This window comes from Mytilus californianus, unplaced genomic scaffold, assembly GCF_021869535.1.
Source record: "Mytilus californianus isolate M0D057914Y unplaced genomic scaffold, xbMytCali1.0.p SCAF_3, whole genome shotgun sequence".
Classification (NCBI taxonomy): domain Eukaryota; kingdom Metazoa; phylum Mollusca; class Bivalvia; order Mytilida; family Mytilidae; genus Mytilus; species Mytilus californianus.
The window spans coordinates 29,332,101-29,359,129 of record NW_026262679.1 but is presented as its reverse complement, the minus strand read 5'-3'; the positions used below and the strand labels follow the sequence as shown (position 1 = coordinate 29,359,129).

The following is a 27,029-nucleotide window of genomic DNA, read 5'->3' as shown; positions in this document are numbered from 1 at the left end:
GGTTTAAGAACATCTGTTGTTCGACCTGTTAGTCAAATGCGTTTTGTTAAAATATACTTTTTCACTTTTTTGGTCTTTTGGAAAATGTTGTTTGTGCTGTATTTAGACCCCTCTATCAATAAATTTGTTTTGCATGCACACGTAAAAAAAATGCGGTTTTTATCCAACGCAATCATAGGTTTGAACGTTGTTTTCAATTTAGACTTGTTTATATTTTTTCGTTTGGGCTTGTATTATATTTTCCTTCGGGTTTATATGATCCGTTCATCCTATTTCTAATATTTCGACTCTTCAAAATTCAAGAGTCTATCCTAAATTGAGGTAAATTATATGGCCTTCCAAATACCGTTTCGATCCCTAACATCACTGAAGAGACATTAATTGTAGAAATCCGGATATGGTGTACTAATTTTTGCACCTTTTGTTTGCGGTATAATAGGATGAACGGATCATATAAACCCGAAGGAAAATATAATACAGGCCAAAACGAAAAAATATAAACAAGTCTAAATTGAAAACAACGTTCAAACCTATCATTGCGTTGGATAAAAACCGCAACTTTTTAAACGTGTGCATGCAAAACAAATTTCTTGATAGAGGGGTCTAAATACAGCACAAACCAAATTTTCCAAAAGACCAAAAAAGTGAAAAAGTATATTTTAACAAAACGCATTTGACTAACAGGTCGAACAACAGATGTTCTTCAACCCTGCTGACTGCCATTGCCGATTGCCAAATAATCGGATCACAAGATGTTACAAAATGGATCTTTTAAAATTATTTATTTAATACCAAACAGAAAACAATAAACTTGCGGAAAAGATGGTATACCGCAAACAAAAGGTGCAAAAATTAGTACACTATATCCAGATTTCGACAAATAATGTCTCTTCAGTGATGTTAGGGATCGAAACGGTATTTGGAAGGCCATATAATTTACCTCAATTTAGGATAGACTCTTGAATTTTGAAGAGTCAAAATATTAGAAATAGGATGAACGGATCATATAAACCCGAAGGAAAATATAATACAGGCCCAAACGAAAAAATATAAACAAGTCTAAATTGAAAACAACATTCAAACCTATCATTGCGTTGGATAAAAACCGCAATTTGTATACGTGTGCATGCAAAACAAATTTCTTGATAGAGGGGTCTATAACAGCACAAACAACATTTTCCAAAAGACCAAAAAAGTGAACAAGTATATTTTAACAAAACGCATTTGACTAACAGGTCGAACAACAGATGTTCTTAAACCCTGCTGACTGCCATTGGCGATTGCCAAATAAACGGATCACAAGATGTTACAAAATGGATCTTTTAAAATTATTAATTTAACACCAAACAGAAAACAATGAACTTGCGGAAAAGATGGTATACCGCAAACAAAAGGTGCAAAAATTAGTACACTATATCCAGATTTCGACAAATAATGTCTCTTCAGTGATGTTAGGGATCGAAACGGTATTTGGAAGGCCATATAATTTACCTCAATTTAGGATAGACTCTTGAATTTTGAAGAGTCGAAATATTAGAAATAGGATGAAGGGATCATATAAACCCGAAGGAAAATATAATACAGGCCCAAACGAAAAAATATAAACAAGTCTAAATTGAAAACAACGTTCAAACCTATCATTGCATTGGATAAAAACCGCAATTTTTATACGTGTGCATGCAAAACAAATTTCTTGATAGAGGGGTCTAAATTCAGCACAAACAACATTTTCCAAAAGACCAAAAAAGTGAACAAGTATATTTAAACAAAACGCATTTGACTAACAGGTCGAACAACAGATGTTCTGAATATTAAAAAAAAAGACAAAATCAAATACATGTATGTGGAAGAAAAACAAACTGAGTACAATTTTGTCCGGAAAAAAAATATTTTGGTCATTGTAATTTTGCTCTTTATATCACTTCATTTGTGGTACTTAAATTGAGGAAATAAAAGGAAGGAACAGATGGCAAGTCAATTGCAAGATTTATAGGTTTCAGAAACAAATTTTGAGAAAGCGTCATGCATTTGTGTGTGTTTGTTCTCAATAAAAACAAAAACAAACAAAAAAGTGCCAGTTATGCCATTCTCTCTCAAACTGTTCTTGTTTATATATGGATACTGGAAACAAAATATATTGGACAAACAACTTTGGGTGTTTATTTGTTGCGCTAATTATCGAAGGCAACAGATAAGTATGATCGTCCAAAACTAGTTTATTTCCCTGCACCTCTCTCCATTAGTTGTCATTAACCAAGCATGTAGTCAAATCGCTTTGTACAGTGTTTGCATTTTAGAAATCGCGTTTAAGGGGTTTGGGCTTGTCCTAAGCCGAAAAAGCCCCTTATTAGCATTTGGAGATTAGTGTATGATATGTTTCGTAACAATTGCATACGTAGTATTGTCCGCAGTCAAACTGTTATATCTGAAATACTGGGAAGTACTGACCAGATCATTATTGCATGAAATAATGTCTTTCTCCCTGAAATTCTTTTTTATTGAACGGGACAGTATTTCAAAGTGTAATTCATTTACTGTGGAATACTGTTCCTGATAATAGTTTCTACTATAATTATGTCCATGAAATTGTGAGAGGGATTCTTAATAGTTTGAAATATTTTTAATCAATACCATTATAAAAAGATGAACACTTGCATCTAATTCATACAAATGAACTAAATTCCTATGAATAAATGAATTTGTTCTTCGCAAAACAGACTTTAAATTGTTTTTTTTAGCGTTTATCAAATACATAAGTTAACATTTTTGAATGGATTCCAGTACATGGGAATGACCAAAAGCCTTTCATATAGATTTGTAAAGAAGTGATAGTCCATACCGCCACATCAAAAAAGAATTTTGTAAAATGTGTGGAGAGTGCTCCACTTCCCGACTTCTTTTCAAAATTTACATTCAATCTCAACTTAGCAATAAACACCAATTATTGACTACATAAAACTTCAGTTGAAGGGATTTGATGTTGACTGTTTCATTAATAAGATCGTTAACATACACTGAGAATAATGAAGTTGGTTATTTGCAACCTTGTTTCTCAACCATATTTATGCTAAACATATCGGTCATATAACCGACTGTAATCCTCTCAGAAACTTTCCATAAATGCCTATTGACATTGGTTGACCCCACATCATCTCTCCATTTACAGAGTCGAAAGCCTAATTGCACCAATGAACCAAGCAAACGTGTTGAACGTCTTTCGATTTGTTTTTATAAGTTATAATAAATGTAAGGGAGTATTTAATGTTGAACTTAGATGCAACCACGATCCTTTTTAAAACCATTCTGGTGATCAGCTAGATTTGTTTTCCTCTTACCAGGCCAATACAAGTGTGTTAATAATATTTACACATATCTTACAGTGGATTGACAACAGAATATCCCTTGATAACTCACAGGACCACAATAGGATGGATTTAATATTTGATTAGTATAGATTATTACATGGCATTTTTCATATCAGACCCTTTATCGGCCCTAGGTCATGATATCAGCCCAAGAGCCGCAGGCTCGAGGGCTGATATCATGAACGAGGGCCGATAAAGGGTCTGATATGATAAATGACATGTAATTATCTTTTTATCATATACTTCAACAGAAGAAATACAGACAAGAACTATTAATTAAAATTTTGTCTTTCCATGAATTTTTAGATAATAATTTACAGACAACCATATACAAATGTCTTAACTTTTATTGTTTTTATTGATATTACAAGCATTTTATTTGTCTTGTCACAACAATTAACATGTTCTTAGTTTGAAATTTGCTCCTCAACCATTTTGTGAAAAGTCTTAAATCACTTGCGGTTTTCCGCACTGTGTTGTCGTTTTCGAACAAATTTCCGGAAATGCACGAAGTTGCATGTGATAAACGTCACGGAAATTAACGGAAAGGCATGTGATAACATTCCGGAAGCAGTCAATAAAGGTTCCTTTATCAGCCCGCTGAGGAAATTCTTAGGAATCTGGTCAATAAACCTAGTAATCCTTTCATAGCCTTTTAATATTTTTAAATGTTATTGAACAGTAAAATTTTAGTAATATTTTATACAAGTATATGATAAATGACTATATCATTCCATGTCTCTGGAAAAACTCAATTGTCGAATGCATATTTTATAATATTAGATAAAATATGTACACATTACATAGAAAAACACTGAAGAATTTTCAAAGACAAGGACGTAATGATATGCTTGATATCTGTTAATTTTTGCTCCAAATTGATGTTAAAGGACAACCAAAAATTGTTTTATTCCTGGACATCTGCAAAATACCTACCAACCTTTATATATACAACATTAGAATTATGCATCACATAACAACACTCATATCTTACAGTAACAGCAATTATGGCCAGCAGCATACTGAGAACAATGGCGGACATGGTTAATACTGCAAACGATCTTAAACTTAACAATGATCTATTGAAACACTCAAGGTGAGTTTTAAGTAGCATGTGTTACACACACACTTTCAATTATACACCTAACACAATGAAACAATGGGCATCTTTACTCACTCATAAGACACAATAACATATAAAAGATAACTGAAATTAACAAGCTGACTGGACGATATAACATACCATACTCAACTACCCAAGAACCGACCCCTCTTACAAAGCTAATGTACATAACAGAACCACTACTTTTACAGATGTACTTGCATTTCCAAGTATACAACTAATCTTCCATTATCAGTAAACCAGAAACAACACCAAATTACGCATTTTCTCATTATTCCTTATTATTCGTGTACCTTTTACGTTAACCTTCTTTAAAACGATTTTGCTCGCTCTAAATAGTATACAATGAACACAAATGAATCAACTCGTTAGTAGCCTTTTATTTAGATTAATCACACACCACCATATATACCTCAATTAATTTTGAACGGTTTCTTATATATTTATCCCCCATCAAAATAAGGTGATGTTATCAAACTAAATATATTGTTTTCATTGATTAAAGATTATAAAAAAGACACAACAAAAATGCCGAACTCCAAGGTAAATTCAAAAAGGAGAAGTTCATAACCTCTGACAAAATCAAAAATTGGGCTAAATGGAGGGTTCGTATTGCATAGTCTTCAGTTTCGTATGTTGTGTTTTGTATACTGTTGCTAGTCTTTTGTTAGTATTTCGCCATGGGGTTGTTAGTTTTTCGTTGACTGATGAGTTTGACTATATCTCTTTGGGTTTTTCTGCGTCTCTGTAACACGTTACTAGAAAGTTAATTGTTATTAAAGACTTTTTTGGAGAAGGTAAAACTTCTCACTGAAACTATGGTTTGTTGTCACACGATTTCGGCAATATCTTTGTCAGTGTTTTTTTCGTTATCGCAAGCTTCTTGGCCGATAATCAGAATAATGCCCAACAATTTACATTAATGCAGCGAATTGGAAGAGATTCCAAGACTATTTGCAACACCTCAGATCAATAGTTAGCTAAAAATATGAAGGAAAATGCCGAAATTTTATTATAATTTTTACTGCAAACGGAATAAAATTAACATTGCAAAGATATGCGCAGCCTTAGTCCATTGACGTAAACAATTGTTTTGATAAACATTTAATACTAAAATACAGTTTTTTTTTATTTTGTAATTTTATCAAGGAAACTAGCATTTCATCGGTTTTTAAGATGAATGAAATATTGATTACATTTCTGGCCTCTTCTTAATACTCAAATAAAACAAACAAATTTATTGACTAATTAATTAAAAAATATGGTTGTGGTAAGGAAAACAGACAGAAGGGAAACATTTGTTGAAGACAGTAAACTAAACTAAACAAGTTATATTCATATTTTCTGATTTAGGTGTAAAGAGGAAAACTCTAGTATCAAAAGGTGAATTATTGATAAAATTTCCGTTTGATCCTATCATCAGAGGGTCATATTATAAATGCTACTGAGAATATAATAAATTGCGTAAATATAGAATGCGTACATTTAAACAGTCTATTTTAAATGGTCTTGATAATTTAAGAGATTCTGATCCAAAACAGTACTGGAAACTTATTAATTCTTTGAAGGAGTCTACAGATGATAGTAAAGAAAAATCAGTAGAACCAGAAACCTGATTTAATCATTTTTCAATTTTGAATGAATCTCCTTCAATGAGTGAGAAAAGAATTAAAGAAATTAATTCTAAAATAGAATAAATTGGGGGAAAACCCTTCTGTAAATTAGATTATAGATTCTCTGCTAAAGATATATTTGAATCAATATCTAAACTCAAATGTGGAAAAGCCTTACGTCTGGATGGTATACATAATGAGATGATAAAGGCAGGAAGTTTAGTTCTAAATCCCTTAATTCAGAAACTTTTTAACCATGTCTTTTCATCCGGCATATATCCGATGCAGTGGTCATCAGTTTATGTATCTGCTGTTTTTAAGTCTGGTGATCCAAGTAAAACAGATAATTATCGCGGCATTGCCATTAATTCTTGTGTTAGTAAATTATTTAACTCTGGTTTGAATAACAGACTTGATAATTTTTGATAAAAAAATCATTAATTAATCCATGTCAAATTGGATTTTCAAAAAAATGTAGACCATCTGATCATGTTTTTTTTGAAAACCATTATTGATAAATATATTAATACAAAGGGGGTAAACTATTTGCCTGTTTTGTAGATAGTAAACAGGCTTTTGATAAAGTGATTCATGAAGGTGTCAGATATAAGCTATTAACAAATAAATTACTGGAAAGTTTTATTCTATCATTAAAGATATGTATACAAAAAGTGACCTCTGTGTTAAAATTGATAATGAAAAAACTCATAGATACCAGGATTTAAATTTTGTATTTGCGCCAGACGCGCGTTTCGACTACAAAAGACTCATCAGTGACGCTCGAATAAAAAACAGTTAAAAAGGCCAAATAAAATACGAAGTTGAAGAGCATTGAGGACCAAAAATTCCTAAAAGTTTTGCCAAATCGAGCTAAGGTAATCTATTTCTCGGAGAAAAAAGCCTTAGTATTTCAAAAATTCAAAGTTTTGTTAACAGTTAATTTATAATTATGACCATATCAATGATAATTCATGTCAACACAGAAGAAATGACCCCATGTTTTAAATCATTTATAGGGGTTAGACAATTTGATGTTTTAAGCCCAAATATTTTAAAAATATTTATCAATGATCTACCGGACAAGCTTTTAACATGTCCTGATCCGGTAAATACTAATAATCGTCTTATGTATGCTGATGATGTAGTGATATTTTCAGAAACACAGGACGGTTTGCAAAAGAGAATTATATGTTACATGAATATTGTAAAATATGGTGTTTTGATGTTAATCTAAAAAAGACAAAAAATATAATTTTAACAAACCAGGAAAGTTTTAAAAATGCTGTTTTTTTAGGAGGTAAATAGATAGAAATTGCAACATTATATAGATATCTTGGGATCACATTACATCTAGTAGTATATTCAAGCAGTGTTAAGATGAATTATACAACAAATCTTTAAAAACATGTACTTAGATGCAGAGATGCTTGTCATCATCTAACCCTAGTATTGCCACAATTTTACATCTGTATGATCATACAATTAAACCCATATTATTATATGGCAGTGAAATATGGGAAAGGTTTCGTACTTATTCAGCTGCATGTAAAAAAAAAATAATGATTATATATTAGAAAAAGTTTTTGGTCAGGATTGTTCTGACAAAGCTAATAATAAATTTACGAAATATATTCTTGGTGTAAACAGAAAGTCCAGTAACATAGCTATGATGTCAGAGCTTGGAAGATTTCCTATTTATTTAACTATTATTTTATCAATGTAAAAATATTGTCATAGACTGGAAGGTTTGAAAGAAGGATTATTATTTGATGCAATAATATGTTGTAAACAATTACATATTTCTAATATTAATACATGGTACTCTAGTATAGATTATATTCAGAAAGAGATTAAATTACCAAATTTTGACCAATCAATTGGTTCTTTATGTAAGTATGTTAAAAATAAACTATGTGAAAGTTATTTAACATTTTGGAATAGACTGAAGTATCAAACAATTAACTCAGAAAAAGGGAAGCTTGGTACTTATTTTTCTATAAAAGATTGTTTTAAAAAAGAAAATATTTAGTATAGTGAGGATGTACATTGTGATGTTTATTGTTGTAATTATCAATTATGTCAATCAATTGTAACTGATTTATGCCCTTTATGGGCCCTGTAATTTGGGAAATAAAAATATTCTATTCTACTCTATTCTATACGATAATTACTTGTTTTTAAACAATCCCATAATTTGTAAGCCTTTTTACCTGTTGGCGTATTGTCAACTTTATGTGTAGACAGTTGTTGAAAAGTTCTATTATTAGTATTACAAACAAAACAAACAAGTGTATGAAATGTAGCTTAAATTCTCTCATTTAGCTAGACTGAACAGGATCTGCATACCCATCCGGAGCATCTGTTGTTCAGTCTTTAGTTTTCTATGTTGTGTTTTGTGTACTTTTGTTTGTCCTTTGGACTTTTTTTGTTTTTTGTCATGGCATTGTCAATTTGTGTTCGACATTCGAGTTTGAATATTCCTTTGGTATCTTTCGCCTCTCCTTGACATACTAATATAATAATATATAAATTAGTATAAATGTATTGAAATCAGTTCGTAGTTTACATGTGCATGCATTTCTAAAAATAAATATATATAATATTTTATCTATAGTTTGAAACCTGATGAAAGGTGTTCATTCTATCTTATGTGAAATTGGGTAAAGAAAGGTAGTGTTTACATATCGCAGTATCGCATTGTTTTAACCTACTTATGACCTTGTGCAATTTGCTATCTTCCCGAAGGTTAGGCGACTGTTGTAACAATACCATTAATGCTACAAATATACTGCACCATACGTGCATTTCGACAATAAATTTATCTTCAGTGATTCTCGAGGCGAAACTATTTGAAAATCCATAATTTATATAAAAATTGAAGAGCTAATAAAATCAAAGGGAAAACATGTGTAGCCATGGCTGGGAAAGTGATTAGAACTTTGCATGAGTTCGATAAAAGAACATATTGATCGAAAATCATATTTATATTAAAGTATTACGACAATAACTTCAAGTAAAAGACTAAAGGTGACGTTAGCCTAAGAAATCGTTTCGAACGCGAATAATTTATAATGTTAATATGTTCATTATTTTACAATGGCATACCTGGACCAATAAATTGCAAACATGCATTGTTATTTATGTATTATTGTCATTTTCTTTATTTTCTTTTGTTTCCCATTCTGACATCGGACTCGGACTTCTCTTATACTGAGTTTTACTGTGCGTACTGTTGTGCGTTTGTTTTTTTCTACATTAGCTAGAGGTATAGGGGGAGGGTTGAGATCTCAAAAAACATGTTTAACCCCGCCGCGTTTTTTGCGCCTGTCCCAAGTCAGGAGCCTCTGGCCTTTGTTAGTCTTGTATCATTTTTAATTTTAGTTTCCTGTGTATAATTTGGAGTTTAGTATGACGTCCATTATCACTGAACTAGTATACATATTTGTTTAGGGGCCAGCTGAAGGACGCCTCCGGGTGCGGGAGTTTCTCGCTGCATTGAAGACCCATTGGTGGCCTTCGGCTGTTGTCTGCTCTATGGTCGGGTTGTTATCTCTTTGACACATTCCCCATTTCCATTCTCAATTTTCTACGAGTAATATTCCCTCTAAAATTACATGGACTATTTTTTTATTCTTCTTGGATCAACGAAATACAACAGTTTACAATATTGACGATATTTTATAACAATGTAAATGATTGGCCTTTTCTTAAATCATAAATGTGTTAATCATTGATATCATTAAATCATTTATGTATGACTACGTAGTTCGATGTTAAAAAAGGATCGTGACCGTATAGTAGTTAACATAGAGATCAAGATAAATTGATAACAATAACACACAAACAAGTAGTAAGAAGATAAAAGCACGCATTCTTGTGTGTCTGAGGTTGAAACACACAAATCATCAAGTCAATGTTATAGTTGTATTCGCATGCAAAATCGTTCATAATTGATAACTGTATAATCTATCATTGTAATTCAATTTCATTAAATAATAATTGACATTTACCCTGAATTTCCATTGCATTCCAGATTGTTTGAAAAACGTGCCCTTTTCCTGATGAATTCCCTATATGAAGAGGATGCTACTCGCTGTATGAGTTTAATGAATACTGAAAGCAGAATTTGGGGAATTCGCGTAGCTCCAGTAGAATGTGCATTTGATAATGGGATGATTGATGTGATTGGACATCCTTGCGTTCAGAGATTATTAAATAGAGTTTGGTACAAAGATACAGCATCGATGTGGCGGAATTGGCTAACGGTAATTTTGTCTCCGCCATTTTGTTTTCTTCTGCAAACAAAACCCACAGTTACATGTCAATCAACTGTTTGCAGACTGATAGCAGTACCGATGTAGGAAATAATTCAAAGATCTAACATTTGTATCACTATTCCTGTTCATATATTTTACCTATTTTACAGATACGTGACGTCTCTTAAAACGCCGGATTGAAACCATTAAAAGGCTTAATTCTGAAATTAATTGTGCAATATTTTGATACTTGAGTGAATAATGACCGTTTTAGAAATAACAACAACAAAACATAAAAATTATTAGATATATAGAGACATCCAACTCATTACACATATATTTGATACTTAACGGAAAATTGGACTTGTAAGGATGAAAATGGTTAAAATTCGTCAAGAGAAGACTTTACAAGACAAACACTGTTCTTGGAAAAAATATACCTCACTTACTATCTGAAATATAGAACATTAATTTTGTAATTTATTTTTTAATAAGTCATTTGTAGATTTTTCATGAAACTTAATGCGAAGCATGCTTCGTCGAAGTGCAAACAGTACTTTAAAATGAAATATCATATTTGTTTTTTGTAAATGATTTTTTCTCGAATCAGGCTGTTTCCCATTTTTATAGCTGTCTTTGTGGTTTAGGTTTTGCTCATAATTAAAGGCCGTAAGTTTGCATAAAAATGCTTAAATTTACGTCTTTGGACTGGTGGATGGTTGTCTTTTTGACAATGATAGTACATCTCCAAAGTAAAACAATTTACATGGCTTGGTGATAAAAAAAACCTTTGTCGGCAAAATAGCCCTTTGAACGATAATGTTCTGTATCTTTGTGTGACTATGACATTCTTTATCCGTTACCATAATCATAAACGTTGCCCCTGGATATTTTAATATAAAACAACTGTGATAAATACGAGTATAACCTCCACTCTCTGTGATGTTTTACCTGCTGCACATCGAAAACACTCCTCATAGATACCAGGCTTATATGTTTTATATTGTTCGTCAGCTCAAAACATGTACCCTGTGCACTGAAATGATTAAACAAGTTGCATAATGATAAGATTCGATGTGTGTTACTTTAATTTAAGATTTGCAGACACCTTGTATAAATAGTTCAGACAATGAAAATCAATACTCATGCCAATTCTAATATTGCCATTTTTTCTATGGACGTCCATCCAAAATATAAAAGTTATCAAAATACAAAATAGTTGTTCGAACAATTTTTAATACGTCTTTTGGAATACGAAGTTTACACAACATCAAATCGCATATATGTAGCTGTCATAATGTGTATTCAGTAAAACATGAAAACCTTTAATTAATTAATTAGTTCTTTATGAAGTAAATTAAATGAAGTTGTTTCTACCTCTTTGCGTCAGGATTATTATTCACAAGTTGATGACTTTGAAAAAGTGAACATTTATATAACAAGCATTAATTAATCTGACATTAATTTTGATTTTACAGAAATTGTTTTGCTTTGATAAATCCAAGCGCAGTGCAGCATGGACATCTCCGGCGATGGTGTTTATGATTCACTATGTAAGAAAAATTAATGAAAATACAATGTATTATTCAAATGCAAATAAACTCATCATATATACTAGGATTAAAATTGTGTACGCCAGACGCGCATTTCGTCTACAAACTACTCATTAGTGACACTCGAATCAAAAAACGTTAAAACGGGAAAATATCGTACAAAGTTATAGAGCATTTAAGACCCAAAATTCTGAAAGGTTTTGCCAATACAGAAAAGTCAGGCATATGGTTTATACTTTGAAATGAACATAAGATATTTGGAAACCCTTGACCTCTCATCAAACTTCTCATACTCTGGATCAGAGATAAACATGTAAAATCAATATAAAAATTAAGTATGTCTATTTTTTTCAAAATTAAATTTGCAAATATTTACGAAGGATAAAAGTTTGAAATATATACACAAAAGGGGAAAGGGGTGTGTGTGTGTGTGTGAATCAACAGCCAATTGATTTTATTTCCTGTTGATGGCACATTCGCTCGGGAACGTGGAAAATAAGAAAAGAAAACCATCCTTTAAAAACACAAAAGACGAAAAATGTATTTGGAAAAGGGGAGGTCCATTCGCCAAGGTGTGTTGTTGCTGGGATAGGATGAATACCTTCACAATTGGTTGAAAAATGTTTCACTTTAATCATAACGTTGAACTCTTCTGCAACTAAATGTTCTACTGGATTTTAAAGCTGGTAGTATGGTTTACATGGATCAACATTTTGCATCTATCTCCTCAAAATATTTTCAAACAAAAAGGAATCGCTCTCTGGTCTGTAAAATTCAACGATTCCTTTACATTAACAGATATGCAAATCCTACTGAAAACATCCATGTATTTATGTTTTGGAAATGTAAAATGCTTTGTGCTTAGCATAGTTACCGCCAATATTTGATTGACAGAACGTTAATTCGTATTTGTTAGCATATACGTATGAAATGTATATTTTTCTTTCTGTAGCTTTTAATGCTCGGTATACTCGGAGCCTACAGTGCATTCCTCTTATCTAACGTCAAAGGTGTAAAAGCCTTCAGTGACATCGGATTGTATGAACTACTACTGTATTTATGGATCACTGCAGATGCGATAGAAGAAATTATAGTATGTATAAAATTGTTTTTACTGTTCATAGAATAACTTATCGGAACCAATAGACACCATTCTGATGAATACTGAAAAACGCTTCCAATTCTTTTTTGTGAAATGATATAATTGTTGGAGACGAGCTAGCTGAATTATATGTAGCTAAAAACTCGCCGTGCTACTCAATTTTAAAACGGTGGTCAAAACATTATTTGGCTTAACAATTTGTTATTTTGCAACACTTAACTGCTTGAGGTTATAACTATATCTTTAAAACAGGTTAAAACAGATCTAAAATGACCAATCATTTTTTTTCAAGGAATGACAAATGTCAACAAGCCTTTCTAACAAAACTAAAGTCGCGGCAACACGAAACCATGAACAACGATGACATAATACGGGACATCTGTTGCATCTAATGATGTGAGCATGTCCTCCCGTTCAAACTCTTACATTGATGGGTAATGTTCGATGAACAAAAATAATACAGTAACTAATTGGTAATTGTTCTAATGTCTATAAGTCATTTAAGAATTATTTAGCCTTCAGAATATGTAAATGTATTGATAACAATTATATATGTTGTTGCGATACTGAAGCTACACAAAACGGGAGATATTCTTTAATCAAATGAATGTTTTATAGTAAACATTTTAACTTGTTAGTTTTTCGTTTCAGGAACAATTATGACTTATCGGTACTGTCTTTTTTGGACCACATCGACGCGACTTCGAAAAAATTGGAAAATTATTTTAGATATGCTAAAGTTATCTCATTTTGTCCTATACTTCGGAAAACTCGTGTTTCTATCAAACCACGACTAAATACGCGCCTTAAAAATATGAATTCACAGAAGTTCTTTTAACTGAATTCTTAATAATGATGTTTGCTTGTAAAGGAAATTGTCATCCCCATATGTCAAGAACATTTTTTTTCAAAAGTCTCTCGTCCAAACATGTCAAATGTCAAACTGTTGTCAGGTCTGGTCAAGACGAGGGGAGTTTCATGGTTTAGCTCTCTTCACAGGATTGAATCAATCCTTACAAAAAAGGTTTCGTTGTTCTGGTCAGCCACCTAAGCCAAGTTTTCAACTTTCAAATATGCTGGCCTTGAACATCACTGAGGAGACATTCATCGTCGAAACGTATATGTAGTGCAGTTAAATTGGTAACAGTTATATTATTAGGACTGCTCTAATCTTTACATGTATACTGCTTTAAACCATCTATAAATTTTGACAAAATACGATGGTCCGTTTGAATTTATAGTACAATCGAGTCAATTTATAAAAAAAAATATACAGTATCAGGTCAATGTCGGACAAAATTTTTATGAGGCTTAGAAACTGTGGAAGGGCGAGGTTTACTGCTTCGTGACATTAACCTACTATGTATACTGTGCAGCAATAAATTGCTATACTAATAATTTTGAAAATGTTGACTTCAAATTAAAACGTATTTTCATCCCCAAACGAACCCCAAATTTTGAAAAAAAGTAACATGACATGAAATCGACATTGCACGAACTTTATTAAGATAGTTTGTATATAACGACAACAGGAAGTGTTCTAGCCTCAGTATAAAACATAGCATTTGTACAACTACATTTGATCACTTGTTTTTTTCTCCAGAGAAACATTCTGATAACAGTGCGAGGACGCCAATCTCGTAAATGGTTTCGATTGAAATGTTACCTGACTAACATCTGGAGTGTTTTGGCATTGCTGTTGTATGCAGTACTTGTATCTGCTGTACTTGTTCGTACTTTCGATGGGGGCCAGCGATGGGAAATAAGACTTTACAGCCTTGGATTGTTTATAATTTATATGAGATTTTTTCATAGTTTTATGGTTCATAAGTATTTTGGTCTTAAACTGATAATGATTGGCAAAATGGTAAGTTAGTATTTTAAAAATAATCTTTAGAACAGAACTTTTGACATCTGTTCAGAAATTCAAATGAACTAGTATGTCTATAAGACGGTCAAATGTGGAAGAAAGACAAGTAATGCTCTTTTTGAAAAAAGAATCAGTTAAAGGGTGCTGCAGTCCTGATTTGTTAAGTGCGATATGTTTTGTCATATCAATACTATTCAACATATTTATGAAAAAATTATATTTGAATGAAGACACATGTTACATCCAATTTATATTTTTTGCACTTGTTTTATTTGATTGATATTACACTGACAATTTGAATAGAGAGGTTTTCCACATTTTTTTGAAAAGTGTACACTTATACATCAACGTTCAGAGGAATACCATATTTGTTATTTTTCTACCGATCTCAGATTTTACAATTCGCAGATCCTTTGAATGTGATTCTTTTTTCAAGATAACAAAATGATGACATTATGATATAAAAGAAATTGGTTTTTATGTGAGTTACTGATCAGTAGTTTTATCGTTTTTATTGCAATGCATAATGTGATGTAAATCTATACAGAGTTCAATTTAAAATTACAACTTGCTGGTCAAATCACTTGATAAATGTTAGAAAAAAACTTTTACAAATTCACTTACTAATTAAATCATGAAATGTAAATATGCATGTGTTGATCATGAATTAAAAAAAAAAACTTGTGCAATAATCACTTAGTATTTTTAAAATCGACTTAAAGTGCCGCCTACTCTTTTCCTAATAAATAAATTACGTTTGTTAAATCAATATGGCTTTGTTTCTTATATATGCAACAAATAATGCACAAAATGAATATTTGATGGTGCATGCACTCTGAACGAACAGATAATAGATAATGAGATCACACCTCATGTATATTAAGATGAATCAGAAAATTACATTTGTACTTGTTTACGTTTTAATATCAATCATAATTGTATTTTAAGAGCAAAATTCATAAAATGTGAAAGTCGATTTAAATATTAATTTATAATTACATTACATGTATGTTTCATTATAATACGTTATTTTGATTGGCTAACAGCAATCTCGCGTCATTCTGAAATTAACCCTCATTTCAAAATGAATTGTAACATTCATGATGACACGAGCTTCCACAATAAAGTGCACAGGTAAATAAAAGAAAAACTTGATAGAAATTGTGTTTTCATGATCCTAGCAAACAAATGTAATAATAGGTATTGAATGCTTCTTTTAGTAATTTGATAGAGGTGTAAAAGCGTTGACCGGCGCACACTTTTAGAATGTACTTCGGTCAACGCTTTTACACCCCAATAAATTTAAAAAAAGAAGCATTCAATTCTTAAATAGAAAACAAATAAAGAAAATAATCAGAACAAAAATATTGTGTGTAAATAAGAAAGATAACAGCATCAAGAATACTAAAAGGTCTTTTTGCCTTCCGTATTCTAAGAAAAAAGTTTAGAATGCGGGAGGCAAAAAGACCTGTTAGTATTCTTAATGCTGTTATCTTTCTCATTTACACTAAATATTTTTGTTTTACCATCCCGCCACATCAAATTTTAATCTTATTATATAGACGAAACGCCTTTTTAAAGGAAGTTATTGGTGTATAAACTGTACCAATTCACTCAAAAAGTATTTGTTTGTTAGTGAGTGAATTGGTCGAGTTTATACACCAAAAAGTCTTTATTTGTTTTTGGGTGAATTGGTCCAGTGTATACATCAATAAACATACGTTTAATCCTTATAATTCTTTAAAATTGGAGATAATGAATTTAATTTCCCACTCTTAAACTATATCAAACGTAAATTATATATTTGTATCATTGAATTGGACTGGTGCATATATATGTTTTGGTTAACGCAAAACAAATGTACACAATGAAATCTAATAAAAAATAAACTAAAAATTTATTTTATCATCAGTAAAATAAATGTTTTGTGTTAATCATTTAATTCAACTATGAACGCGAAGTGAAAATAAATATTTTTTACGTCGAGTCAGTTTGGTTTAACATCGCCGCCATCTTGTTTACATTGGTCACAAAAAGTAGTTCGTGAACGTCGTCTATCAAAAATGAATATTTTTAAGCGCCACTACTGGAAGCCTCTCGACCATTCATTTAAACGTATTCCCTAATTTGCAATTCATATAAGAATTATATACGTCTAAACATAAATTTTGAAACAATTTTACGAAAGTCATTTTCCATCGGAGAACCCGTAGTTATACAATGCTTACACCATTATATATATATGTATAATTCGTTTCAAATTTAGCCCATACAAATGTTAAATCTGAAAAAAGTTTGTTTTATTCTCACGGGATTCGAGCCTCTGCTTCTGTAACATCTTGGCAACACCGCCTACACTGTGTCCAGTGCCATAGAAAAACGCATTTGTCTTTGTTTTTCACATTACTAATAATTTCTATTGCTGTTTTTCAGAGTCAGAGTCGTATTTTGTTTTTGAAAAAAATATTTTTTAAGAATAAACCGTGATAACATTAATAACTTATGTAAAAAAAAAAGATGAATTATATAATTATAGTAGGTCAATATTGGTCTTCCCTCTGCACTCATCAATCTGCTCTGCTCTTAACAAAATTATATTTTCACGGCTTCGTGCCCTGAACTTAAATAACTTTGACTCGGACTTATCATTGATGTTATAATGTTTGACCAAACGTTTGCGTTATACTCGAACTTATTTTTGTAAAGAGCTGAACAATGTGATACAGTCAAAGGGAAGACCATTAATTGTACTGCCATACAATCTATACACAGCGTTATGGAAGTAAAAGAATCCATGCGTACACGTTTAAAATAGAACATAACAAAAGAATATGCATTTGAGTATACTGTTGAACATATGAACTGGTTTCATATTAAGTAAGTAACCAGTTGTTCATTCGACGACAAATTGGTATTAATTGATTTTTTGATTGATCGATTGTTGATTGCTTTATGTACTATGACAAATACTTCATACATGTTCAGGACAAGACCAAGTTAATGAATACAATAGATCGGTCCTGAAATAGAGTTAGATCGGAATGATTGAAGGATAATTTGGAATACTACCGGAAAATAAGTGTATTGGATAGGGACAGAAATTCAGCCTTGCAACAGTCCCCCTTCGGACCCCTCAAAGAGTTGTTGAAAATATTTTTAATGTTGGGAAAGCGTGGCACTCTCTCTACACTAGGCATTAGATTTAATTTCTTCTTTCTGACCGGATGTTGATACGAACTTAAACATCCCGCACAACATACGGACATCCCACTTTGGCAATGGTTTTACTGCAGGTCGGAAGAAGACCATGTTTAGTGAACATATTTCTATGTGTCACATATACATTATACCGAACACAATAATTGTGTATTTTTATTTAGTTTTAGTTTGTACTGAATTTTTGGAAATTTTGTACCATTCAACGAAAGCTCCGTATAGAATATTGGTATAAAACCATCTAACATACGTTGTAGCTTTCAGAACTGCTTCAATTTAGTTGGATCCTGATTGTTTTTGTTGTGTGTGCTGGTGTAATGTACCATTCGAATATGTATCCTAATCATCGTGATATGTGGCCAAAATATGGAGCTGATGTGGAGCATTGGCGAATATGGAAGATCTTGGCATTACCTTATTGGCAACTTTATGGTGAAATATCTCTAGATATGCTGAATGGTAATCATGTTTTCAACATACATTAAAGTGTAACAGCAACTTATATACACGCGTACTTTCGATAATTTGTATGAAAAGTAGTGTGTACGTAGAAGCAAATTGATACCGTAATTCTTTTAAACGAAAAGGAAAATGTATTGTTTATACGAATAACGTTTGTAGAGGCATTTGCGTATCTGAAATATGTTCCTTCTGGTTTTGTTTTTATACCTCTTGCGTCATAAAACACATACAAAGAACTGTTTTATCTGGGTTGAATTGTGTAATAAGGGGTTTTTGGGGAGAGCAAACTCTAGTTAATTACGTGCTTTTTCAAACATATAGAAATAAAAACACCGTGCTCATTCTCAATTGAATAAGCTTAAAGCTTGATAAAACTCTGATATAGTTCCTCTCTCTAACAAAAGAATTCAGACTGAGTTCTTTAATAAAATTGAAATTATTTGATATATACACCATATATAGAAAACTTCTTTCGCATCTGACAAAAAGACAGAAAAGCAAATATAAACTGTCTATTCTGATGAATTGATAAACATAAAAATTGTAACCTATTTAACCCTGACCATTATCATCTATATAGCTACAGGCGGTCATAGTTGAAAATATACCTCTGTATTAGTTTCTTAGCTCTTAGTGTTGTGTTTTTATTAGGAGAAACAAATAGCAATGGTACTTGTACATTTGTTGAATCAGAATGGGAAAGAAACTCAGACCTTGACAGATGTGTTGAATACGACTGGGCCATTATGGTAATAGCCGCCATGTATATGCTGATATCAAACCTCCTGTTGATTAACTTAATCATTGCCTTGTTTAGGTAAATAACTCTTAATTCATTTGTAAGAAATTATACATAACATGTTCAGTTCACGAATACGTATCAGGTTGCAACAGAAAATAAAACAAGTAATTTAAACATTTTTTATCTTTAAAGGATGTTATAACCTAGTGGTTGTCCATTGTTGCTATTTCTCATATTTGTGTTTCGTTTATTGTAATGTACATTAGTTATGCCGTTAGCTTGAATTGTTATTACATTTGTCATTTCGGGGCTTTTTATAGCTTGCTATCCGGTATGAGGTTTGCTCTTTGTTGAAGGCTGTACGATCACCTATAGTTGCAAACCCTCTACGTCATTTTGTCTCTGGTGGAGAGTTATCTCATTGACAATCATATCACATCTTTTGTTAATATCTGGTCTTAAATAGCAGATTCTTCATTGTGTTACATTATAACGCTAAGGCCCAATGAGATTTTTATGATAGTAACATTATTTGACATGTCTAGATTGAATTAAAAATAAGAACCATTGTAACATAAGATTACTGTTTGAACAGCTTTATATATTCGTTTAGTATTAATCCAATAAAATGTATCTTGATATTAACATTTGATCTACCTGCAATAAGATATGTGACATTCAATCGGCATAAATGTCGGAAGCTGTTAACCATCTCAGATTACTGAATTCAGTTACACACATATTTCCTTGTGGTACTTGCTAAACAACCGGTCCTCGAGAAAGTCATCCCAAATACCAAATGAACCCGTTCGAAATATAATGTTAAATAAATATTCGTATAGTTTAATAAATAGAATAGTTAGCTGTTGATTTGATATAATCCCAAGTAAAACTAATGTATGTGTTTTTCTCACGAGACACGACATAATACGTATCAGGGGTTTGAAAAAAAAGTAAATTAATAAAAATACCGAACTCCGAGGAAAATTCTAAACGGAAAGTTCCTAAGCAAATACTTAAATCAAAAGCTCAAACACAGCAAACGAATGGATAACGACTGTCATATTCCTGACTTGGTACAGGCATTTTCTTATGTAGAAAATGGTGGATTAATCAAACGTAATGATTTTTGCTTGAAAACGTAATGGATGGTTGATAAAGCACGATGTACTTGTATTGACTACAAAGTATACAAAAAATAAAAAAGTAAAATAACAAAAATACCGAACTCCAAGGACAATTCTAAACGGAAAGTCCGTAAGCCACTAGCAAAATCAAAACCTCAAAGACATCAAACAAATGGATAACAACTGTCATATTCCTGACTTGGTACAGGCATTTTTTTATGTAGAAAATGGTGGATTAAACCTGGTTTAACAGTTAGCTAAACCTCTCACTTGTATGACAGTCGCATACAATTCCATTATATTGACAACGATGTGTGAACAAAACAAACAGACATAGTAGGTATAAATGTACAAAAAATAGAAGTACAGCAGTCAACATTGTGTTATAATCTTAATCGCTACAAAACCAAGCAAATATGTCAACAAAGACAAACAAAAAGGCATATAAACAAAGCACATTAGCAAACACGAAAGAAAAGAATACGAAAATGTACCATAGCACAACAACATAATGACGGGATGTAAAGGTACCGACCCACGTTAAAAGGATACTGCCAATAAATATCTAAGCAGTAAAAGTAATAATTTACAAAGACAAATAAAATAATACTATAACACGTTACTAAGATGATAAACAACGTCATTACCTAGAATCTATACTTCAAGACCATGGTGTATTATTTGTGGAGGTGATACGGAATATTTATCAACAAGATCTTTGGTATCTTCAGATGAACTTTTTTAGAAAAAAGGACGTGACGTTCTTTGACATATCCCTAGTTGATTAACTTTCTGTCCAGACACTGGTGACGTTTTACAAAGTCTGAGTAGCAGCTGCAAGCTCTTGAATACCGAATGAGTTTGAAAATGTATATCCCATATGTAGGTGAAGTTGGTATATTGCTGCTAAGGTTGGGGAAATTTCAAAATGAAAATCGTCTCGTTTGTCATAGATTCTGGTACTGAGATGACTGCTTATGTCAATTCGAGGTATAAGTCTAAAAATGAGGCAGAAGAAGCCGTGTCTGTTGTTTCGTTTATTTCTAGTTCTGGAAAATATATTAATGGAACCCAATCTGAAAATTTTGGATTGTTAATGGAAAGAACATCAATATATCTGAATGTGAAATCATATGAAGGAACTACGACTCAAATGAAAATAAGAAGAGGTTGGCAAGTAAAGGCGCACAGTTCGTTCCAATAGGAATGCCGACAATTTGTTGAAAAGTCTACCTCCAAGTTCATCAAATATGTTGTCAATAAGAAACTCCAGCATACTGATCACTTGCTTCTCTGTTTAGTATGTTTTCCCTTTTTGTTCACTATTAACAAAATATGCCGTTTGGTATCCCAAAATAATAAATTTATAGCGTATGCTACCATTTTATGTTGAAAAGCATTGTGGATTATTTCTTTTAGACCATTTTTCAATTCCATATGAGGAATGGTGGTATATATAATACGATCATCCCAAAATGACTTATCATTTGCAGGTTGTAATACCCTTAAGAATATTATCTTTTGAAATTCTCGTATATAAATTTTCATTAAGCCTATCGACATAATTCGGGTTTAAAGTTAAAGTATTTTTCTTGTTATTCATCATCGGGGTCGGCGTTCAGGTTGAAGAAAAATCTTCAAAGGTACAGTTTATCTGTAATTTCTATGTATCGAGGTATTTTATATTGTGCAGTTCCATTTTTGGATGCCAAATAATAAACAAAAATTCAAAAAACTTAAAAACAAACATTATTCAGTTATTTAATGATCCTAATAAGATTCCGCATCAGAATAGTCAATCACAATCATTTTGATAATTTCTTGACTGACTAAATGAATGAATCTTTATTGCATAAGCATAAAAGTGCTATGGGCAAAATTAAAATTTAAGTAATGAAACAATTTGAAATCTAATATTCCATGCAGTTTTCACATAATCGCATAATTTAATAGTGAGAAACTTACTAGACGCATGGTGTATATACAACACATTATTGTCATTAGGCCAAGAACAATTATACAAATGGGTGCAGTCCTAACCTGTACAGCAAGTTAACTTGATAACCAGTCATTTGGACTGGTCAAAGTGAACCTGTGACAGGATTTAGGACTGCTCTGACCAGTCCTAGGATCACAATCTAGTTAACTTGAAAAGCGGACTTTGTCCTAGGACTGTTTTTATGTCTGCCGAAAAGTTAACTTGGAAACAGGTCCTCTACTGATATAAGTTAACTTCGAACCAGTCCTGACATAAGTTAACAAGAGTTAACTTCGAAACCAGTCCTGCCATAAGTTAAAATGAGTTTACTTTGATTTTGACAACTCTGATCGAACCAGACCAGTCTGTTCTCAAGTTAACTTTTTGGCTGGTCTGCTCAACACTAAGTTAACTTGTAACCATGACCGCTCTACATCGATGTTTTAAAAATATTTTTTAATGTCTTTGATTCTTGGTATCAACATAGAAAAATAAAGTAAAATTAATACTTCCGTGATACAAACACGATTAAATACATGTATTTGTAAATAAAGTACACGTAAAACTTTGCTTCTTATACAAATTTATCCGTGATCAACCTTTCTATAAAATTAAAAAATGATATTGGTTACAATGCTAACGGGCATTGAACATATATTCCAATACATATCAAATTCTTTAAATCGTATAAACCATATGTGCACTTTCTTATGTAAATCTATATAGCCGCATAGTATGTCAGCCATTTTTTTTTGTTAGGATAGAATATATAACTCACAGCAATATTGGAACACAGTCACAAGGACTACAACATTTTGTCCGCATACATTTAGAGTGCCAGCATGTCCTCCTTTTGTTCAATATATTGATACGTAAAAAAATAGGTAGTTTTGATATCTCAGGCTGACTGGTACAACAAAATTATTTGACCGCATCAACCAAAACTTAATATATCTGCACTTTATCATGTAAATCTTTATAGCTGCATAATAATTCAGTGATATTTTAAGTCATGATGTATTGTATAAAACAAATGACAGCAATATTGGAACACAATGACTACAAAATTATGTCCGCAACAATTTATATTGACAGCATGTCCTCTTTTTATTCAAAATATTTTCTCGCAACAAAAATTCAATAGTTTTGATACTCCAGGCTGACTCCATAACAAAATTATTTAACCGCATCAACCTATACTGACCATATATTCACTTTATTATGTAAATCTATATAGCCTCATTGAATATCAGCAATATTTTTATGTCAGGATTTAATGCATAATACAAACGACAGCAATATTGGAACACAATGACTACGAAATTTTGTCCGCATGAATTTAAAGTGCCAACATGTCCTCCTAAATTTATTAAATGTATTGATACGTAACAAAATGTTAGTAGTTTTGATACTTCATGCTGACTTGTACAACAAAATCATTTGACCGCATCAACCTAAACTGACTATATTTGCACTTTATTATGTAAATCTATATAGCCGTATAGTAAATCAGTAATATTTTTATGTCAGGATTTAATGCATAATACAAACGACAGCAATATTGGAACACAATGACTACGAAATTTTGTCCGCATGAATTTAAAGTGCCAACATGTCCTCCTAAATTTATTAAATGTATTGATACGTAACAAAATTTTAGTAGTTTTGATACCCCAGGCTGACTCTATAACAAAATTATTTGACCGCATCAGCCTAAACTGACCATATATGCACTTTATTATGTAAATCTATATAGCTGCATAGTAAATCAGCAATATTTTTATGTCAGGATTTAATGTATAATACAAATGACAGCAATATTAGAACACAATGACTACGAAATTTTGTCCGCATAAATCTAGAGTGCCAGCATGTCCTTTTGTTCAATATATTGATACGTAAAAAAAAATAGGTAGTTTTGATACCTCAGACTGACTGGTATAGCAAAATTATTTGACCGTATCAACCAAAACTTACCATATTTGCACTTTAGTATGTAAATCTATATGGCTACATTATAAATCAAAAGTTTTTTTAATGTCAGGATGCCAGCATGGATTGTATAATACAAATGAAAGCAATATTGGAAAACAATGAATGCAAAATCTTACCGCATAAATTTTATGTCAGCATTTCATCTCTGTATTCATAATATTGAACTGTCACTAAAGTTAGTAGTTCAGGATGGTGTGTATAACTAGAGATATATAATACCTGTATTATATGTCTCTGGTATAACAAAACTATTTGACCGCATTATCCAACACTGCCTAGTGGCATGTCTGATTTCTTTGTACTTTATCATGAAAAGTATATGAGGTTCTCTTCTAGGAATAGTATACTGTTAGTATGTTTATTATGTCAGTTGATTGATTTTGTTTGTAGCTAAACATAAAGTGGCAACAATTTCATTCATGTGCACAACGAGTATATTTTTCGGACGTTCCAGATATATCATTTATAATACACAAAGACAAATCTGGCGAAATTGACGAGATTGTTTATAATTATACAACACCTTATGTATCTGGACACTGTACAATTTTCGTGAGAATATTTTGCAGAAAAAAAAATCGTTAATCTAAGGCAAACAAGGTAGCCCTTAAAGGACTGCTTTATATATTATTCAATATTTAATAATATACATGTACTTATTGTAACAACTCTTAACATAAAATTAAACAAAAATGACAACTACAAAAACGATAAATTCTGGTATATACAAAATAGATTTAAGATATAATTACGTACGTTATGCATCTAAACATTCTAAAAAATGGAAGAAAAAAAATAACCAGAAAAAATTAAAATGTATTTAAAAAAAAGTAAATGTCACAAATATACCCCAGAATTACAATTGTTGTGACTTTAAATATTTTTTGTATATTGTGGTTTTAATACCGGTAGGTGTTTTTGGTATGGACCCAATAATAGGCCAATTCAGTTGGGGGCGAAGCGATAGTGAGTCGACCCTAAATAGAAAAATTAAATTTATTTGAATAATAAATGTCAAATTATAAAAAGAATTAACAATAACAATAATATAATGTCTGAGGTATTTATATTTCGAAGTTCTGTGTTAATTTTTTGTGTTCTGTGGTATTCTGTGGTGTTCTGTGGTGTTCTGTGGTATTCTGTGGTGTTCTGTGGTAAAAAGACGCTCCCGGTGAATTTCGATCAAATATCCATGTAAAAATTGTAATGCATAAAGTAAAATTTAGGAAGAGACTGTAAAAAATGGGGAACGAAGCAACGTCGACAATGATGTTGATATCCCATGATATAAGAATATTGTTTCGATGCGTTGGATAACCTTTCTATCCGCCTTATAATTAAAAAAACAAGTTGCCTTAAAAAAAAAAGACAATACGTGAACCTTAGAGCTGTTTTATCCTAATTATTAATTCAACTAAATTAAAAATAATATCTCAGTATTTTTCATGGCAATGTGTGTGGAGGATGATATTTTTTTTTATTGTAAATCATGACAATTTGAAAGTGGTGTTAAATATAAAATGAGGAGGAAATAAATAGGGAATGTGTCCATTGGACACTGATGATGCCCCCGCTTGCATATCATATAGAGTTATAAAGGGACATAACTGAAGAACGGTAAAAGTGACATTACCCAAATTTGTACTTGTTTTGACTTTTGTGGTAAAAGGTATTGTGTATAAGTTTCATATTATTTGGTTGAGGCAAACTTAAGTTAGAGAACGGAATCTTTTACGTTTGTAAAAGGGCATAACTATAGAACAGTAAACGTGACACCACCAAAATTCAAACTTGATCTGTGTTTTGTGGTAATAAGCATTGTGTATATAAGTGTCATAGCATTTGGTTGAAGCAAACTTAAGTTAGAGAAATTCAAAAATTCATAACGGAAACGAAAAATGCAGCAATTTTTCATTTGAAAAGGGGCATTACTCTAGAACGGTTAAAGTGACGCCACCAACATTCAAACGTGTTCTGTGATTTGTTATAATAAGCATTGTGTATAAGTTTCATAGCATTTGGTTGAAGCAAACTTAAGTTAGAGAAATTCAAAAATTCATAAAATTAATGAGGCATTGCGAACTGGTCAGATAGTAGGAGAAATTAATGTTCTTTACCGACCAATTATAACTCTCCCACGAGACGTATTGAGAGATCTCTTGATCTAATTATAAAACCATTATTGAAGAGGCTTAACTTTTACATTCGAGATACAAAAGATTTCATTAATAAAATTGAGTCACACGAGGTCAAAAAGCAACAAAAATATCAAAGAATATTTTGCGAGGTAGAGTTTGGGAGACTTTTGAAAAGGGACCCATGCTCAAACAAGTTTAAGCACAAAATCCCGAAACACTGTTGAAATTCTGAATCAAAGGCAACAAACATTAGTTAGCAAAAAACGGTTTAAAGTCTTGAGATTCATTACGTATGTTGGTTGAAGAAACCGCATTTCCTAATAATTTTTAATTTTAAAACACTTAAATTATGTAAATCATAAATTCAGATATATTTATTAAAAGAATGTTGGTCTCAGTATATATGTATTTCCAATCTTAATTCTTATATTGATATATATTTGCTTGAACAAATACCCGAATGTAAGATCAAATTCGCTCTTTTTCTTT

At 31.6% G+C, this 27,029-nt stretch overlaps 1 protein-coding gene across 1 annotated transcript in view; it reads left to right on the top strand.

Annotated features, from left to right (window-relative positions):
* Positions 1–27,029, top strand: part of LOC127734320 (transient receptor potential cation channel subfamily M member 2-like) — a 101,648-nt gene that overhangs the window by 64,697 nt on the left and 9,922 nt on the right. The window contains exons 16-22 of the mRNA XM_052244154.1: positions 4,362–4,461; positions 10,135–10,366; positions 11,836–11,910; positions 12,863–13,003; positions 14,616–14,879; positions 18,356–18,557; positions 19,212–19,377. Coding sequence (XP_052100114.1) covers positions 4,362–4,461; positions 10,135–10,366; positions 11,836–11,910; positions 12,863–13,003; positions 14,616–14,879; positions 18,356–18,557; positions 19,212–19,377 — 1,180 coding nt within the window. The remainder of the gene's footprint in view (positions 1–4,361; positions 4,462–10,134; positions 10,367–11,835; positions 11,911–12,862; positions 13,004–14,615; positions 14,880–18,355; positions 18,558–19,211; positions 19,378–27,029) is intronic.